The 20,313-nt window shown below is 39.6% G+C and overlaps 1 protein-coding gene across 1 annotated transcript; it reads left to right on the top strand.

The window, feature by feature from the left end:
- NIPAL4 (NIPA like domain containing 4) lies at nucleotides 1–9,572 on the top strand. Its single transcript, XM_063296454.1, has 6 exons — nucleotides 1–144; nucleotides 5,084–5,332; nucleotides 6,436–6,492; nucleotides 7,366–7,456; nucleotides 7,776–7,936; nucleotides 8,764–9,572. The coding sequence occupies exons 1-6, from the start codon at nucleotides 99–101 to the stop codon at nucleotides 9,366–9,368; spliced, it is 1,209 nt and encodes a 402-aa protein (XP_063152524.1). The 5' UTR covers nucleotides 1–98; the 3' UTR covers nucleotides 9,369–9,572.
- Nucleotides 9,573–20,313: the final 10,741 nt, after the last annotated feature.

Raw genomic sequence — 20,313 nt, 5'->3', positions numbered from 1 at the left:
ACCACTCGCGCATCTCGTCGCGTCTCCGGACTCCCACTCCCGGTCTCCTTCGCGGCTGCCTTCTAGGAATGTGCTGATCCTCTCACCCCGAGGCGCACATGGAGCTACCCGAGCCGCTGTGGGTGAACAGGAGCTGCGCCAGCGGTGAGTGAGCGCGCTCGCTTTGCCCCCAGATGGGCTTTTGAGGAGGCTCCCTTTCCTTCCCGTTCGCGTTTCTCAGATTCAGGAAAATGTTCCCCCCTCCCCGCCCTCCAAATTCGCCTCGGCTCCAAAGCCGGGTGTGGGGTTGCGGTCTAAGGAACGGTCTAGGGGAAAAACCTTGGTCCTTCACGACGACGCCAGAGCATAACTTCACCTGTCGTCCCTGGGAGAGATGCGGGAAGGCAAGCGTGATGTCTAAAACGTCGCTCAGAAAATATCTAAGGCCCCCATCCCAGCTCTTCGCTCCCCTTCGCCCTCCTTGCCCCTCCCCTTCCCCTGCCTCTTTGGCACAGCTGTTTCTTCTGGGGGAAGAAGTCCGAAGCCGCCCAGGTCTTCCTTGCTTACCAGAAGGTTCCACTCACCCTTCCTCCTCCTCCCCTTCCTCCTACAAAATATAACAAGCAAAAATGAAGCATATAATTCAGTGTTTCTCAACCTTGGCAACTTTAAGATGTGTGGACTTCACCTCCCAGAATACCCCAGCCAGTGGGGAATTCTGGGAGGTGAAATAATTGCTGGATCAAAAGGGAGTCGGATTAGCTGGGCAGGATAGCTTTTTTCCCATGATCTACCACTTTCCTAATTAATTTTGCACTCAGATCTAGAATGGTTTGCACTAGGGATACGTGTGGATTTGGGGCTAAGAATTCAGCCAGATTTTTTATTTAAATTGCTGAGCTCACCGTGAAACCACATAAGACCCAAGATTGTGGTATGGTTCATGAGAGAAGTGTTGCCTCCAAGCTGCTTTTGAGAATGTTCTCCTGGGCATTCATGAGTAACTCTCATGGCAAAAGTGGAACTCAAAAGTAGAACCGCCCAGAGTCCCTCTTTTGGGGGAGATGGGCAGTGGCTAAATCTGATTAATAAATAAAACAAATAAATAAATAAATAAATAAAACTCAGGCTGGTGGAATGTGGGACACCTCTCTGTGATGCAACTGGGGGGAAACCAAGTCAGGGAAGCAAAGATCTTGGCCGATGTGGAACAAGTCAGCAGCATCATGCCACACCTGTTTGTCCTGAGCCTACAAAGTCTGTGAGACCAGAAAAGTGACTGTGAATGCTACAGATTGATGTGTAATCACTTCTTCAGAGCAATAATGTTCTCCAATCTGCATATTAAGAGGTGTTATCCTTCTGTTCATAAATAAATCCTTGGCAGTCTGTTGCTGTTGAATTCCCAATGTTGATTTAATTTGTTCTTGTAGGAGCAAAGATGACCCTTGTTTCCATAAGCTGAATCCAGTTCGTCAGAGGCAGTAGACATTGCTAGTCTTCCCAGTCCTACAGGACATTTTGTTGGTTTTGCTAGGGAGCATGTCTTATTACATGTGTCTAGTTAAAAATTCATGTGGCTGACAGGTTTGGGTAGGTGCATTGTGAGATTCTCTAGCACAGTCTGCAGAAATTCAGAAGACAAGTTGCTGAGACAAACAAACAAATAGATAAAATAACATGTATGTGAATGGCAAAAATATCCCGTAATAAATTGGAATACTTGATTGCTTCTACAAAAAAAAAAAGGTCTTCAAGGAGACAAAAGGGACTCAGTTTCCCGATTTGAAAAGCTTGTCTTTCTCTGCTTCTAATAGAACAGTCTTAAAAACAACTTCTCCTTTTAAAGTTTGAAAGGAAACAAGCCATTCTGCTGCTTCTACAAGCTTTCCACCTCCTCGCCCATTTCTCTCTGGTGTGTCCTGTACATGGACTGTGCCTAACATTCCATCCCTATCCCTTCAGAGGGCTTTGAACTTAATTTCTTACCACAAACTTTGCAGAATCTGTCCTAATAAAATGTATGAGTTAACAGCTCTCCATTTTCACCCTCTTCCTTTCTGATTATTTGCTTTTGAGGGTAACTATCACAGAACAAGGAAAGGGCTAGCTACTATATGACATTAGGGCATTGTGGCTTCAGAACTAGTAAGAATTCGCTTTTTGTCTTCAGTCTCACAAAGACTGTCCTGTATCAGGCAAAGTGCCAGGGTCTAAACACCACCATGCCACATTTGCATTGCTGTAGATGTAATTTAGCAAGAAATTTATTTTTTTCTGTTTAATTTGGCAAAAGATAGATTTGAGTTTCCTGTATCCTCAGTATATCTGCTCATTTATCTCTCCTTTTTTATTTAAACAGTTCTAGCAAATTCATAGATGTAGAGCTGCTAATATTTGTTTCTGTCATGATTCTGTCATTTCTATGCTTTTACAAGTTCTAATGTGTGCATTTATGCATTAAATGTATATTACTCCAGAAAGCTTCATTATTAAAACCCTAAACGAACAGAAAAGCAAGGAGCAAAAAGCAAATGAAAGAACAAATTAGATTAGTTATTTTTAAGGTTTTGATCCAGGGATGTCTGGTGCAAGCAAAAAGACACTTCCTGTTGCTCAAAGGAGCCGTGTCAATTTCTCCTGATGTCCTGTTTCTCTACAAGTTCTGAATGTGTGATTCCAAAATGTCTGTGACTTTCAGGAATAGCTTGGAAGAGGGCTGTAATGGGGGAAGAAACAGAAAAGGCTATATTGTACGAGGGAAAAAAAAATCCACTCATCTCTTGTCTGGATTGAAGAAAAAAAAAATTCACTTGCCACCTGAAGGCCTACTTGGAAAACCACCAATAGCTTTGGTGTAACTATTAACCTTCCTAGATTTTGGTCACCCACTATGCTTCAGGTACTTCACATCCACATTAAGAAATGATAATGTGAATCTCTTGTCATGCAAAATGCTGCCTGGTAATTTATGCAGTCTTGCTGTATAAAAAAAGCAGGCTGTTGAAGAGGGGGGCAGTCCTAATAGGTGGCAATTCTAAAAACCAGTCTGCCTCAGTCTTTGTTTCTGATAGTTCAGTAGCAGGCTGTCTTAAGTTAGACATGGAATCCATAGTTAGGCAACTATAGATAAGGTATAATGGTGACGCATTCTCCTTAGAGCAGGAAGTTCTTGGCCTAGGCAATTACAGTGGTATGTACAAAGAATGAGATATTTAAATCTTGTGGACAGCCTTAGAAATATGTATCTATTCCCCAGCTTTATGTGATTGCATATACAGAATAGGGCTGTGCAGACTTTGCATATCATTTAGAAGAAACGCTTTGAAAAAAAATATATGGCTGCTTTTAAAAGTAGCATTATTGAATGTTCACTTTTCTTAAAATGGAATTTCTGGACCTTGTTTTATTTTCCAGACACTGACTTTGTTTTTTTTTAAATATGCCCTTAATGATGACCTGTAGGAATTTTCATCTTTTTGTTTTAATGGACACACTCTGTCATTTAATGTTTGCATGGTAAAAAACAATCCTCAGCAGTTTCATCTTTCTCAATTGATGGTTCTCCATTCCTGGGAAAAACTCCAGCTGACGTTTTGGTTGCTGTGCCAGAATTACAGCATGCAGTATGTAGACAAAGGAAATCTAAATATTTTGTCACTCTCATACAGCATACACATACATATTCACACTCACAGGAGACTCACGTTCAGACATGAAGGGAAGGGGGAAAGGTCCAAAACATATTGTACCTTGAGGAAGTTTTAAAAATGCAGTTTCATTCTCCATACACACATTCATCTGTAGCTGATTTTGGATGAGTTGCTACTTCTCAGGTTGACCTGAGGATGGGATGGTTGAGAAGAAATATTTAGCTCCTGAAATTAAAATATAAATGTAATAAGATTAAGTTTTTAAAATAGTTATATACTCAACATGCATAAACACCAGGTACTTGCACCACTGCTAGGTGATGTTACTGTGACCCCTCCCCCAATTAAATTAATATTTTACAAAATTAAAGTTTAAAAACACTGAATTTCCACAAGTCCACATCTACATCGAGTATTGTACTTTGATTTTTTTTCATACAGAGCAGCTGATGAGAACCTGTGACCCCTCCCCCGGTATTTCTGATATAACCATACCACTCCTACTTAGCATAGACAAATGTGAGACAGCTCAGAACTTGTGAAAAAATATTATCTTCTGATTATTTCCACCTAAGAAAATGGTGAGAAAGCATTTATTTATTTATTTTATTTTTCTCCCGCCTTTATTATTTTTACAAATAACTCAAGGCAGCGAACATACCTAATACTCCTTCCTCCTCCTATTTTCCCCAGAACCACCACCCTGTGAGGTGAGTTGGGCTGAGAGAGAGCGACTGGCCCAAGGTCACCCAGCTGGCTTTCATGCCTAAGGCGGAAATAGAACTCACAGCCTCCTGGATTCTAGCCCAGCACTTTAACCGCTAGACCAAACTGGCTCTTTTCTTGGGGAAACACTGGAACAGTTCACTAAATATGTACTAAATTTATGTATATAAACTGAATGTGCTTGTAGATTATCTCACAACCAAGGATCCTTTTTTAAAGAGTGGAAATGGCCAAAGTCCATTTGCAAATACTAATTTATTACAGAACAAGGGAAACATGTGGGAACATGCATTGGAAGGACAATGGTTTTCAGGAATAATGTCATAGTCTTGCAAATATGTAATAAAAAATAAATAAATAAGCATTAGGTCTCCAAATACATGTTTTCATCTAAGCTGAATTTGAGGACTGAAATAAACCTTGGAAAATATTTGCAGTCCACAAAGATTGTCAGTTATCATAAAGTTGTGTTTTAAGGCATCTGGATGCCATTATTTCTCAATTCTTCATCTTGCAAAGATTTAGAATATATATATTTTAATATCATAGTTTTGCTAAGAAGTAATTAAATGCCAGTTGATGGTACAAGAATCCAAATGAAGAAAGATCCCTAGCAATGATATAATTTAGGAGGTTGCATGCAAAATAAAAAGCAAGCAAGCTGCAAGCTATTTATGTCTTAATTTCTAATCTTCTCCTCTCTCCATGTTTCCTTGTCTTACTAGGCTCCCTGTTCACTTTGGCTTGCCTGAATCATCATGCTGTTTGCCAAATCATTAAGAATGTCAGTTCTCCAGTTTCACCCCATACAAATCTTACTTTAAACTCCAACTGGATGGTACAAGTTGAAGACAAATATGGGTTTTACATCGGCTTGGCCTTGGCCATCTTTTCAAGCTTTCTCATTGGCACTAGTGTCATCCTCAAAAAGAAAGGACTGTGTCGGTTGGTGGAGAAAGGAGGCACCAGGGCTGGTATGGATTTGTTCATTTAGGAGAGGGGACAGAAAAAATTGTTTTCTGAAAAAGAGCTTTAGTGGTATTTAAGCCTGCATTCCCTAAGCACTGGATGTATTGGAATTCAAATCCTATAATAATTCAGCCAGTATAACCAGTAGTATGCTGACTGGGAATAATGGGAGTTAGTCAAACATAGGGATCAGGTTCCAGGTTGGAGAAGTTATTAATACCTCCTGGCCTCTGAAGACCATTTCAGACATCATACAGAATTCTTTCCATGTTTGTCATTTTAAATACACTACCTGAAACCTTAGAGCAGGGTTTCTCAACCAGGGTTCTGTGGAACCCTCGGGGTCCGTGGGAGGTCACTAGGGGTTCCCTGGGAGATCAGGATTTATTTTTTTAAAAAGTTTCAAATTTGGGCAACTTCACATTAAAGAGGTAAGTTTCTTTAGTTTAAGAACACTGTCAGTGTATATATACAGGCCTACCCATGAAACAAATAATTTTGTAACTTGTGGCCTATATTTGAGCCTGAATGTGCAGGGGTTCCCCGAGGCCTAAAAAATATTTCAAGGGTTCCTCCAGCGTCAAAAGGTTGAGAAAGTCTGCCTTAGAGGGATGGTACTAGTCAGAATTAACAGCAGTTTTAGATGGACTAATAATTCAGTCCTGCTTCCTAGAGTAACGATACTTTTTCTAGGATAACATTTCTGGAGAAAATGTTGAAAGGCAGGTCTGTAACAATCTATACCTATCATAAAACGTTTAAGTCAGAGCATGATGTTATGGCAGTTAATTTCAGAAATTTTATGCTGTGAGAGCTCAGTCCATGCATGAAAGGTGCGGGGGGGTGGGAAGGGGGGGATTGTAAGGGCCTGCCAGTTCAGGTGTATTTCTTTTTCTTTCTTGAAAGGCATTTAAAAGTCATTGAAAATATTTATGTTGTGGCTTGCAGGTTAACTTGTTTTCTTAGTCCAGACGGTTGTTTCTCTCTTTTATGTTTAACTAAACATGCAATATATTTAACTATGATACTGTTCAATTTGGAATTGACTTTATTTTATGTGGAACCTTTTTACAAAATTCTCCTCTAAATACACACTTTTATTTTCCAGGAGATGGAGGTCATGGCTATCTAAGAGACTGGTTGTGGTGGGCTGGTTTACTAACCAGTAAGTATGATTATTTACATAGGCCTTGATTTATACTTGATCAAATATTTAACCTTGATGATTACTGAGGACTTAATCCCTCTGTGTTTCCCTGGTCTCTAAAGATTATTTCACATGCTACAGCTGCAGAAGTTGTTTCTATGCATAAAGGCCTCCTTGCACTGAAAGAGATTACACTGAAGCATATGTAAATTATTTTTCAGATCTTATCACCATAGCATGGAATACAGAACCAAGTCCTCTGGGACTGTTCATGAATATAAATGATTCACTTTTCAGAAGAGACATTTGCTGGTCAGAGCCAGCAATATGCCTTGTAGCACCTTCAGCAACTGACAAATTTATAATGGTGTAAGCTTTCATGGACTGGAATCCAGGAATTCTTTGTAGGCAACAGTCCACAAAAATATATACCATAATAAATGTATTAATTTTGAATGTGCTACAAGATATTTTTCTATTTTTGCTGCTGCTAAAAAGCTTCCTTTGGAAGCTACGGACTCAAGTCACTGATTGTTCCGTTGCAGTTTGAGTGTAGTGTCACTTGCTCATAAGTTGGATTCATTTTCTTATACTTTACAAAGTGATATTAACAAACTTGATTTGGATCCTGACTATTGGAAAACTTGGGGGACATTTTGTTGGAACCTTTCTGTGTGTTGATTCTTACTAGCACAAGATTCCAAGATACAGTGGGAGACTCTGTTGCACATACAACTTCTTGCTTAGAGTTCCTAAGCTTTAATGTTTTCTTAGTGAGACAAATTTTATAGAACTGAGTAGAAGCAAGAGGAGCTGGCAGTGAGAACCTAAATACTGATGATTGCAATTCACCTGTTCTTTGTGTTCTTTTCCTGGTGGCTGTTTGCTCAGTGGGTGGAGGAGAGGCCGCCAACTTTGCCGCATATGCCTTTGCAGCTGCAACAATTGTCACACCACTTGGGGCGCTGAGTGTGCTCATAAGGTGATTACCTTTGGTTTTGCTGTTTCCTCCTATACAGTATTTATTCTAGGTCCAGGTGATAATGTGATTTGGCTTGCCAACAGGAAAGAGGTTTATAATGTTGTGCTGATATACTAATAGCCAGATATGTGCTTAAGTCCCACTTTTTCCTCCCTCAAACTTGACATTGCATATTAGTTTTGTCATTCAGTGACTTTAATCTACATTAATTAATGAAATAGGGATTTGTAATGACTTTATGTTTTTCATCACTAATTTACAAGTGTAGTACAACAGGAAGATTAAAGGCTGTATTTCTCTATTTGTCTGTTGTGCCCAGTGCCATTTTGTCCTCTTATTTGCTTGGAGAACAGCTGAACTTACTGGGCAAACTGGGCTGCATGCTGAGCATTGTGGGTAGTACCGTTCTTGTGATTCATGCTCCAGAAGAAGAGGAAATCACCACATTGGGAGAAATGTTTTCAAAACTGAAGGAACCAGGTAATCTTATGAAATAAGGCAGCAAAGGAATGAAGGTGTTGTGTGTAGTTAGAATGATATTGTAATCTGAACCAAATTCCCAGGGTGACAGTAATGTGATTATTGTAAAAGTGTCTTACACAAGGGTGAATCTTCCATGAGGTTGCCATGATTTTTTACACATTTGGATTCAGTGGCATCCCATGGGCTGTGCCAATTGCCCTGCTTCCCTTTCCAGGGAGGAGAACTTCCATGAAACTCTCATGTCCTGTTGTCAAGCTCTTTACATTTCTTTTTGAACTGTTATAAATTTAAATAAACAATTTTAGTTTCTAGATGAGGTACAGGGAAACAGCTTTTGATATACAGCCTTTCAGGGAAAATAGTTAGGTGTACAGAGCATGTATGCCTGCCTTTCACTGAATCTTACCTTTAGAGTTGTATGATTAATTGCAAAGTAGCCCAAAATTCAACCATTGGAGTGTTCCAGCAATCCCCCAACTCTGGTGGTCTGCAGCCAGCAAGGCAGAAATGAAGATGGAAAGATACTCACATCTGTCTCTTGGATTTTTTTCCCCCTTCCACATTTTCTAGGGCCACAGGCTTGTGCCCTTACTGTTTTCCACTTTGTTTTTCTGTACTGTAGACTTAAATCCTGTTCTTGCATGAGTAGGAGGGTGCCCATTTCTTACAATAAACTTACTAATTTATTTAAGTTCCTATTTACAGTGCAGTGCTGCGTTGGGCTACCCATCCATTTATTGTACTAGCTGATCTAAGCATTGCATTCTGTCTTGTATAAAATGGTTACAATTTGTCACCTTCTTTTGTTTCTTAATTTCTTCCAGGTTTTCTTGTTTATGCCAGCATCCTTTTGGTTATCAGCCTAGTTCTGATCTTTTTTGTAGCACCACGTTATGGCCAGACCAATCTTCTCATCTACCTCTCCATCTGTTCTGTGATTGGGGCTTTCTCCGTCTCTTCTGTCAAAGGGCTGGGCATTGCCATCAAGGGTTTTTTCACTCACCAGCCTGTTCTACAAGACCCATTGACCTGGATTCTTGTCTTCACACTGGTGGTTTCTATTACTACTCAGATCAACTACCTCAATAAAGCTCTGGACATCTTCAATACCTCTATGGTCTTTCCCATTTACTATGTGCTGTTCACCACTATTGTCATCACAACTTCAGTTATCCTTTTTAAAGAGTGGATCGCCATGTCTGTAGTAGACATTATTGGGACAGTATGTGGATTTCTTACCATTATTTTAGGAGTGTTTTTACTCCATGCCTTCAAAGATATGGATGTCAGTTTGAAGAATCTGCCACAACCTTTCCAAACATCTAACGAGACACCAGCAATTAAGGATGACAAGAACATTTTAATAGAGCTGGATAATCCAGACACCAAGGCTCATAACAAACCCAAAGTATTCATGATCTTCAGTTGAAACCTAATTTAATATTTCTATTTCTTTGGGGAATGGGACCAAACAGTATGCAAACATGCATGTACAGTAAGTGCAAGAGTTTAAATGAAGCATCACCATATATGCCTTTCGAAAACAGCAACCAACTTCAACACAGCTTGCTACCTCCACATTTCTGCTTAGTGATCCTCCTCTTTTCATCTTTGGTAATGGCACTGTATTTTGTACACTCTACAATCAATAGCAGTAGTGACTGTATTTGTGTCAAACATGGGCATACTCCCTGTGCCTTCGGAAGAAATGTTCTACTGTCAATCAGTATCGTTTCTTCCAGATCTTTCTCAATCTTCCCCTATCTTCACAAGGAAAAGCTATATTCCTTGTTTGAAGTCTGTGAAGAGTTTGAAGCTTCAAAAGAAAGCATTTCAGTCTTTTCTGCCCAGCTGGGAATACCCAAGTCATTTTTGAAAATATGGGAAAATAAACAGCTACATTTCCCCCTAGACTGTAACGTTGCCCAAAACATTCAGGACATTCAGTTATGTCCTTATTCTTAAATGGTGCCGTCCCAATAAAACAGTCTTTTTCTTGGAGATTGGATTTTAGTGTGTTTTGATGCTTCCACTATTTTAATTAATTTTACTGATGTTGTTAGAGGTTCCCATATATCAGGAGCTGCCTTTCATTTCCCATAAACATTATGATTTAATTGTGATAATGCCCTGTGTTCTTGTCCCCATGCAAAATTATGAAATGTATTTAATAATCATTAGTAAGTTTCTGATAATGCAAAGTACTATTAATATTTCTCTTAGTCCCTGGCATGATACTAAATCATGACAGAACTAGGACAACATGACATGTATTTACAACCACATGAAGAGGCAGTCATTTATAGTGCTACAATAAAGCCTGTGATGGTTTGAAAGTTTGAATTTTGCCGTTCTCTTACAGTTCTGGCTGAAGGAACAGTATAAAACTTGTTCCCTAAATATACAGGTACTATAGTCAATTACTTATCCCCTAACATTGTAATTTGTACACTTGGGAGGGCTTGGCTGAGTTATAAAAGAACCCAGCCTTGGTAAATAGATTTGTGTGCTGTTTTATTTCTTTAGCTCAAGCACCAGAATAGCCATGATAGTTCATGAGTTTAGGAACCATGCTACGCCACATTTTAGTGGAGAAGCTAAACTTAATATTCAAGAAGCCCTGACTGCAGTGAGATGTGAGAAATTGGAACTGCATGTATTCGTTTCTAAGCAGAAGCTGAAGAATAACGCTTCCTAATGTTAACAGGCTCCATATTCTATAGAAACTTTGGTGAAATGTGTGTGTTTTATAAACAATTTCTATACAGCTTAGAACTCAGTTATGATCACAGAAAGTGTAAACTGAGATCAAAACTTTTAAAAGATGATGCTATTTATTTAGTGATGACAAGTGAATGAGTTGGAGGCTTAACTGCCTATGATGATTGCCACTAGCCACCCAACGTAATATTTTATTGGTCAATGAAAGTCTTATTTAGCCTGGATGACCAAGATGTTATGAAATGTTATTGTCTGGCTTGTGAAGATTCAAATAAGACAAGACTGGTTATGGGCTAATCATTTGTCTGTTGAACCAAGTGCAGGAAGTTTAATTTTGTTAGGTTTGAAGGTATGCTTCCAGTTTCAGAAGATTTCTGGATAAATATTCACAGCAAGCTAGATGTACCTTTTTAATGGGACAGTGTCTACAGTGGAGATCGCGGCTGGATGCAGGATCCAGACTGGTGAAGTCTCTCCAGAGCAAGGAGAGACTGTGAGATAACCCATGTGTACTCCATACAGCCCCTTCCTGTGATTAGATTGCAGGAACAGAAGTTTTTGCAATTTGCTTTTGGGTTGAGCGGCTGGGAGTCAGGGATTCCATCCTAGCGCAGTCATAACGCAGCCTTTTTTATGTACAAAAAGCTCGACTGAGCCTTATCTCTTAATCGCTTTTAGAATTATTTTTTACTGTTTTTTTAAATATTAACCTTCAGAATGGCAAGTTTTTATTGCATTCACTGGGTGAGTTTCCTCCTTTGTGAAAGAAGTTTTACATTTGAGTTTAAGGATTTATAAAAATAGGAGATTTGGGACTTATGGACTGAGAAATTAATTTTAAGAATAGCTAAGATCATGGATGGATAGTGGGTGAACACTTACAGAAGAAGAACAAGTTATACCAGATAAAATTGAAATTGATTTGAATGTGGATTTAAATATGACAGGGTATAAGAATGATATGCAAAAAGATGACACACTGCATATAAAAATGAAACCAATTGATGTTTTGATATTTGGAAAGGACATTGGATTTTTTTCTTTACTGGATTTACAAGAGAGATCTGTTAAAGCTTTGAAGGATTTCCTGAGAGGAGACACAGAGAAGGTAAAAAGAAATCAAGCTTGAGGACATTATTTTAAGGGATTAAAACCTAAGATGGTTAAAAGTGCGGGCAAGGAATACAGAGTTGGCTTATTTGGTCAAGGTTAAAATACTTAGTTATCTCTGGTAGCCTTTAATGGACTTTGCTGACAAGGAATGAATGAAGAGGCTTTAAGATTTTGCTAATAGTTAAGAGATGAGTTTTAGGAAGAAGATTGCATTTGTTGTATTTTAAGAACTGGTGATAATTTACTAAAATTGTTTGTACTTGTGATAGAGGGGGAAGTTACTTTATTCTTTTTTTATTTTTACTTTTTTACTTCTTTCCTTTTTTTCCTGCACTATTTTTCTTTCTTTTTATAGTTTTTGTAGTTTGTATTAGTTTTGACTTTTCTAACTGTAATCTTAATAAAAATATTTGGAAAAAAAAGTTGACAAAACAAGCTCATACACTGATCTTTGTGTTTTGCTGCTGGTCAACAGCAGAATGTAGTAGTTCTCATTTATGGAAGAACAGAGTTTTTGGTATAATGCAATAGACACAACTGCAGTGATCACAAGTGCACGTATGGCTTTTAAGAGGAACACCAGCATAAGATTTACTGGAGGGGTTCCATTCATGTATAGTTTTGTGGGGCAGTTGTATGAACGTATTGCAGCGAAGAAAAAAAGTTTTCCCTGACCTATTTTTTTTGTAAAATTGTGATTTTTTTTTGTAAAAGTGTGACACAAACATGCTTTGTAAAGAGCTGTCCATCTCCTTCCTGAATTTCATTGCACTAAATCCCCAAATCTCCCTTATTCTGTTTCACTCCATATCAGTTGTCATTCTCTTCTGTACTTGTATTTGCCAGTTCATTTGCAGTGCAAAGTAAGACTGTTGTTTCTTGGCTTTTGAACTTGTGGATGGATGGATGGATGGATGGATGGATGGGTAGCTAGATGTTGTAGAAAATAATGTACTTGGAATTGTTTCTAAAATTGAGGTCCCATATTGACTTTGAGGATGGAACAACAATGTATGTGAAGCTTTCTGGATGGTTAGATGTAACGGTCTGATACTAAGAGCCGTTGTGCTATGCTAGCATCAGGTAATGACTCTTTGACTCTGTGTATTCCTTATGCTAAGCCACAGCCACTGTGGTTTGCAAATTGTATTTTATGGCTTTCATTACAGTGAAAGTTTGTATCACAGGTACTACATTGTCCAAAACTACAAAAAATAAAGCTGTCAACAAGTCTTGTAAAACTTTTGGGATCTTTGTTGCCAATGAATGTATTTTACAACTAAGTAAGTCTATAACTGAACTTTGCAAATCATTTTGATAAATGACTGAATTTTTTTCTTGTTTCATTCATATGACCTTTCAGCACAACTCATTTATTTGGTGTGCAAGAACGTACTGCTTTTATAAACTCCTAAGGCTGATAATCTGTTTCATTTGCTAGTTTCTATTGCTTCCTACCATCCTGTCCCAAGTTAGCCTTGTTTTCTGGGATGACAAGAGTTGTAATCCAATACAGCTAGAGGGTACCACATTTGGGGAAACCCTCCTCTGAGATTTGCTCTCAGTGGATAGCCTGCAAACAAAAGGGGGGGGGGGAAACGTATTTCAGGCTAAGACTGGAGTGCCATCTGATGGCAGGATTTTTTTAAAATTTCAAATATCATTTAGGGAAAAACTTCATGAAGCTCACCAACTTTGATCCCAAAAACTCAGAAATCACCCTTGAAGAAAGCAATGACAAACCACTTATGTACTGATGGCTATTTACTACTTCCTGAATCATAGGCAGCATGCCTTATTGGTTATTGGGAAGGGACAGTAGAAGGCATCCCCCTTCTACTGTCTCTACTCAGCTTTTAAGTTTCCCTAATTCATCTAGTTCACCACTGTGTGGTACAAAATGCTTGACCAGGTGGGCCTATGGCCTGATTCACAGGTCTCATGTTTTTGTTCGGTCAAAGAAACTACACAGGTAAATCCATGAAGTCACCAGGATTGAATTCAAACTGAAGGCGACTGTCTTTTCCTAGCACTCCAGCTATAAGGAAGATTAGCCTAAAGAACAGCATAAGTAGTATCTAGTAGTGCAAGTTTTCTCTTCCCCGCTTTAGTAGTATCAATCCCCATACAATAATTTGACAAGGAAGTATAGAAATAGTAATCACAAAATTTATTCAGTATATCTAGGCAAAAGGCACAACAAACTGCATTATTCAAGTATTTGTATAGGTGCACAAAAATCATAGTATAAACTGCAAGACAAAGTGGTGAGACAGGGTAAAAAGGCTTCCCCAAAATAATAAACATGAAAAATCTTATAGTGCAGTCTTGGACTGTACAGTACTTCAGCTATAAAGGCAAAAATGGCACTTTGGAACTCCTTTAACCGAATACATCTTTTCCTGTGATCGTGCAGTAACCAAGAGAATGCATGGCTTGCAAAAAGTTCCATGCTTGCCCACCCCCACCCCCCAGCAATTCCATGAACCCCTGATGTGCCTTTTGTCTTTGAATCCAAAGCACTGCACAGCTCTAGTGTTTTCTAAACTGTGATATAAATGCCATAAGGTTTTAGGGACACAATCCTGATTCCATATGTATAGGGCTGTAGCCACATCTAACACTTTTCTCCCAATCTATGCCATGCACGTGAAAAAAAAACAAGTATGTGAAGTACTGTCAGTGTTAAGGCATATGGTTAAGACTCTCAATTCCTGCACCTGAAAAGGCTCCTCTAGAACATAGTTATGAGATGTTCCAAAAGTCCCACCATCATGCAGTAACAGTAGGAGCATCATGTCTTTTCTCTCCCACCTTTTTGTCACACAGGAAACTTTCTCTTATCCACAGGAGGTAGTGGGAGAATACAGGTGTATTTCTGCACTAGTGAGAAGGCAGCAGGATGCTAACTGCTTATTTTTAGAATTTACAAGGAAGTCCCTCTTAAGGACTAGCAGCCTGATTAAAAATATATCCTTTTGGCTGTAAAAACATTATTGCAGATAGAGCCAGTCTGAAGCAATATGAGTTAGGCCAAATCAGCGTTAGTGGAAGAAATGGCAAGATTGCATATATTTACCCAAAGCAGTGCTAAATTAAGAATATGATCTGTTGTGTTTTCACCTGTCATGGCCCTAAGTAGAGGATTTTTAGTAGGATTCTGCAAGGTTTTAGATTTCATTTTGGAAACAGTTTTTCAGAATATGCAAGATGGAGAATGTAGGATATGCTTGTACTTGTGGCAGTCATGACTTGTGTCCTGGATCTTATGGCTGCAGCAGGGCTTCAGCTCCTGCATGTTCTGAAGCATCTCAGCAGAATCAAATCTGCACAGCCGGAATTTTTAATGACATTATAGTGATACTATTGAAGATTTAACCTTCAAAAGACCAAGAGTAACTCTGAATGATTGTTACCTTGTCGTGGTGCTGGAGCTTCAGCACCTCAATGATGCCATGAGCTAAACTGTGAAGGGCCACCCAAGACGGGAAGGTCGTGACAGAGAGGTCAGACTAAATGCGATCCCTGGGGAAGGTAATGGCAACCCACCCCAGTATTCTTGCCGTGAAAACTAAATGGATCAGTACAACCAGAGATATGTCGGTATACCATCGGAAGATGAGACCCCCAGGTTGGAAGATGGTCAAAATGCTACTGGGGAGGAACAGAGGATGAGTTCAACTAGCCCCAGACGTGATGACGCAGCTAGCTCAAAGCCGAAAGGACGGCCAGCGGCTGTCGGTGCTGGTGGTGAACGGCGAATCCGATGTTCTAAGGATCAACACACCATTGGAACCTGGAATGTAAGATCTATGAGCCAGGGCAAATTGGATGTGGTTATTGGTGAGATGTCAAGATTAAAGATAGACATTTTGGGCACCAGTGAACTGAAATGGACTGGAATGGGCCACTTCACATCAAATGACCACCAGATCTACTACTGTGGACAAGAGGACCACAGAAGAAATGGAGTAGCCTTCATAATTAATAGTAAAGTAGCTAAAGCAGCGCTTGGATACAATCCAAAAAACGATAGAATGATCTCAGTTCGAATTCAGGGCAAGCCATCTAACATCACAGTGATCCAAATATACGCCCCAACCACAGATGCTGAAGAAGCTGAAGTAGAGCAGTTCTATGAGGATCTGCAGAACCTACTGGACAACTCGCCTAAAAGAGATGCTATTTTCATCACAGGAGACTGGAATGCTAAGGTGAGCAGTCAAATGACACCTGGAATTACAGGTAAGCATGGCCTGGGAGAACAAAACGAAGCAGGACACAGGCTGATAGAATTTTGCCAAGACAACTCACTCTGCATAACAAACACTCTCCAACAACCTAAGAGATGGCTTTATACATGGACTTCACCAGATGGACAACACCAAAATCAGATTGACTACATCCTTTGCAGACAAAGGTGGTGGACGTCGATACAGTTGGTAAAAACAAGACCTGGAGCTGACTGTAGTTCCAATCACGAACTTCTTACTGCACAATTTAGGATCAGACTAAAGAGATTAGGGAAGACCCACAGATCAGCTAGATACGAGCTCACTAATATTCCTAAGGAATATGCAGTGGAGGTGAAGAATCGATTTAAGGGACTGGACTTAGTAGATAGGGTCCCGGAAGAACTATGGACAGAAGTTGGCAGCATTGTTCAGGAGGCGGCAAGAAAATACATCCCAAAGAAAGAGAAAACCAAGAAGGCAAAATGGCTGTCTGCTGAGACACTAGAAGTAGTCCAAGAAAGAAGGAAAGCAAAAGGCAACAGTGATAGGGGGAGATATGCCCAATTAAATGCAAACTTCCAGAGGTTAGCCAGAAGAGATAAGGAATTGTTTTTAAACAAGCAATGCGTGGAAGTGGAAGAAGACAATAGAATAGGAAGGACAAGAGACCTCTTCCAGAAAATTAGAAACATCGGAGGTAAGTTCCAGGCAAAAATGGCTATGATCAAAAGCAAAGATGGCAAGGACCTAACAGAAGAAGAAGAGATCAAGAAAAGGTGGCAAGAATATACAGAAGACCTGTATAGGAAGGATAACAATATCAGGGATAGCTTTGACGGTGTGGTCAGGGAGCTAGAGCCAGACATCGTGAAGAGTGAGGTTGAATAGGCCTTAAGAAGCATTGCTAATAACAAGGCAGCAGGAGACAACAGCATCCCAGCTGAACTGTTCAAAATCTTGCAAGATGATGCTGTCAAGGTAATGCATGCTATATGCCAGCAAATTTGGAAAACACAAGAATGGCCATCAGACTGGAAAAAATCAACTTATATCCCCATACCAAAAAAGGGAAACACTAAAGAATGTTCAAACTATTGAACAGTGGCACTCATTTCACATGCCAGTAAGGTAATGCTCAAGATCCTGCAAGGTAGACTTCAGCAATTCATCAAGCGAGCATTGCCAGATGTACAAGCTGGGTTTAGAAAAGGCAGAGGAACTAGGAACCAAATTGCCAATATCCGCTGGATAATGGAAAAAGCCAGGGAGTTTCAGAAAAACATCTATTTCTGTTTTATTGACTATTCTAAAGCCTCTGACTGTGTGGACCATAACAAATTGTGGGAAGTTCTTAGTGGTATGGGGATACCAAGTCATCTTGTCTGCCTCCTGAAGAATCTGTATAACGACCAAGTAGCAACAGTAAGAACAGACCACGGAACAACGGACTGGTTTAAGATTGGGAAAGGAGTACGGCAGGGCTGTATACTCTCACCCTACCTATTCAACTTGTATGCAGAACACATCATGCAACATGCTGGGCTTGAGGAATCCAAGGCTGGAATTAAAATCGCTGGAAGAAACATTAACAATCTCAGATATGCAGATGATACCACTTCGATGGCTGAAAGAGAAGAGGAACTGAGGAGCCTTATGATGAAGGTGAAAGAAGAAAGTGCAAAAGCTGGCTTGCAGCTAAACCTCAAAAAAACCAAGATTATGGCAACCAGCTTGATCGATAACTGGCAAATAGAGGGAGAAAATGTAGAAGCAGTGAAAGACTTTGTATTTCTAGGTGCGAAGATTACTGCAGATGCTGACTGCAGTCAGGAAATCAGAAGATGCTTAATCCTTGGGAGAAGAACAATGACAAATCTTGATAAAATAGTTAAGAGCAGAGACATCACACTGACAACAAAGGTCCGCCTAGTTAAAGCAATGGTGTTCCCTGTAGTAACATATGGCTGTGAGAGCTGGACCATAAGGAAGGCTGAGAGAAGGAAGATCGATGCTTTTGAACTGTGTTGGAGGAAAATTCTGAGAGTGCCTTGGACTACAAGAAGATCAAACCAGGCCATCCTCCAGGAAATAAAGCCAGACTGCTCACTTGAGGGAATGATACTAAAGGCAAAACTGAAATACTTTGGCCACATAATGAGAAGACAGGGTACCCTGGAGAAGATGCTGATGCTAGGGAGAGTGGAGGGCAAAAGGAAGAGGGGCCGACCAAGGGCAAGGTGGATGGATGATATTCTAGAGGTGACGGACTCGTCCCTGGGGGAGTTGACAACCGACAGGATGCTCTGGGGTGGGCTGATCCATGAAGTCACGAAGAGTCGGAAGCAACTAAACGAATAAACAACATCTCTAAATGGTGGCTGCATTTTCTGGACAAATACTTTCCTCTTATAAAAGAGTTGCTGGACTGGTATGGTTTTGAAACACACACACATAGGAACGCACAAAATACTCTGGCCTTAAAACGCTCATTTCAGCTGTTGCAATCATGGAGCAATAGAGTTGTTTGGTTCAAGAGTTTGGTTTTGAAGTCAGAGCAAAACACAGAAGTTTGTTCTGAGTGTGAAATGATCTTGGCAGCTTTGAATGGAGTCATATTCAGCATTTCACCTGTTCCAAGAACTGTGGTTGGGCTACTGCTTTGTGGCGTTGGACTGGGTTCCCTTTACTCACACTTTTTCAGAATACCAGTAGAATAGCAAGGACTAACAATGCTCTTGCTGTTACTGTTCATATTGGGTGAGAAGACGTGGAAGTGGATTATAGAGAAGAAAGAAGCAGTGAAGTACATGGCTAGAGCAGAACTCTATTCCCCTAGTTTCCTGTTGGGATTTAATGTTTTCCAAAAAAAGTGGGGTTTTTTTTTAGTTTTTACTTGATCAAATTTTGTGGATTTTGGTTGGTACATACTTGACAGAAAATGCTAATATACAAACTTTTGTAGCCCAGGCATGAAAAACAAAGAAACTAGTTGATTTAGCGTTCCCATTGAATCCTATTAGAATACTTTAACAGTTTCAAGTTTTGTCCAACAGAATGAAACTTTTCAAATTGAGTTATTGAAGTAGAAGCATCTTGATGGTGTGAATTGAGGGAGGCTATTTTGTTCTGAGCAAAAAATACATGTTTTCTATTCTGTGCACACTTCTGCACATGCACCCTTTCATTCAGGATACTTTAAATGTACAGGGGCTAGAAAACTCTTCATTCATATTACAAGTAACCACTCAGTGTTGCTAGGAAGTAATGAGCACCAGAGAAAGATCATGGGAAGGATTTGCTCTGCTTGTAGTTACAAATATTCAGTAGGAAACATAAACATATTATTTTGTAACCTGGCAACAGTGTAGGTATGCAGTCAAAATACAATTTGATAAGCACAACGTTAATCAAAAGCTGCTGATTCCCAACTTGAGAACACATTTTCAGGAACATAATTTTAGATTTCCATTTGGACTGCTGAACTAGCATTTGGGGTAACTGGATTACATTCACTCTGTCACAGTTCAGATGCTTATAGTTAAAATTGGGGTAAGTTTTACACAGAAAGACAGAAAAAATGTGTATTGCACCTAACATATCATATGCACTGTGCCGTGATATCACCTAGACTGGCCATGGCAGTTTTAAGTCACCAGAAACCAAACAGCATTTCTTAGCACCAACATATTGCAAAGCAAACTGAAAAAAAAAGGAAAAAATTCCACAGGATAAAGGAAGCACCACTTAAAACCTGAGAGAACCTTTGTGAAGCCTTGGATGTGCATCAGTGTTACAACTGCATCACTGGAATTCAAGGTTGTTTAAAACGCATAGCCAACTTGTACTGTGGGGCGCAGTTATGCTAAAGACAGACTTTAATCAGCTGCCCAATAGCACCATGAATTAAAAAACCTATTTTTGAGCCAAGTGAACTGTGGTGGGCATCTAATTCAGCAGGATCATTAGATATCCCCAGATGAATTGGAATGGGGAACCCATAAACCTATGAACATTGGATGAGTGAGGTGACATGGCAGCAAAACACTGATTAACAGGACACCTACGCGTAGTTTTGTATTGCACTGTCATCAGGAAATTCCCCATTATAATGGTATTATATACAGTAGGTTACTGTGGTACCTTATCTGATGACTTGTTCACATTATAAATTTGCTGTATTCTTTATGCCAGTCCCAAATCAGGAAGTATAAAAGTTACATTAAGGATAGTTTTCGAATGTTTTAAGTGAATAAGCCCACTCTATGTGAAAGATTAATAATAGTAAAAAAACAAGACAAAACCTTA

The sequence above is a fragment of the Candoia aspera genome, chromosome 2, assembly GCF_035149785.1.
Source record: "Candoia aspera isolate rCanAsp1 chromosome 2, rCanAsp1.hap2, whole genome shotgun sequence".
Classification (NCBI taxonomy): Eukaryota; Metazoa; Chordata; class Lepidosauria; order Squamata; family Boidae; genus Candoia; species Candoia aspera.
The sequence above is the reverse complement of the archived record's forward strand: the minus strand, read 5'-3'. Positions and strand labels throughout refer to the sequence as shown.

Coding starts and splice junctions, on each gene's coding strand:
- NIPAL4 (XM_063296454.1), top strand. CDS start 99: ATGGAGCTACCCGAGCCGCTGTGGGTGAACAGGAGCTGCGCCAGCG. Junction 5,333..6,435: donor GAAAGGAGGCACCAGGGCTG/GTATGGATTTGT, acceptor TTTATTTTCCAG/GAGATGGAGGTCATGGCTAT. Junction 7,457..7,775: donor GCGCTGAGTGTGCTCATAAG/GTGATTACCTTT, acceptor TGTTGTGCCCAG/TGCCATTTTGTCCTCTTATT.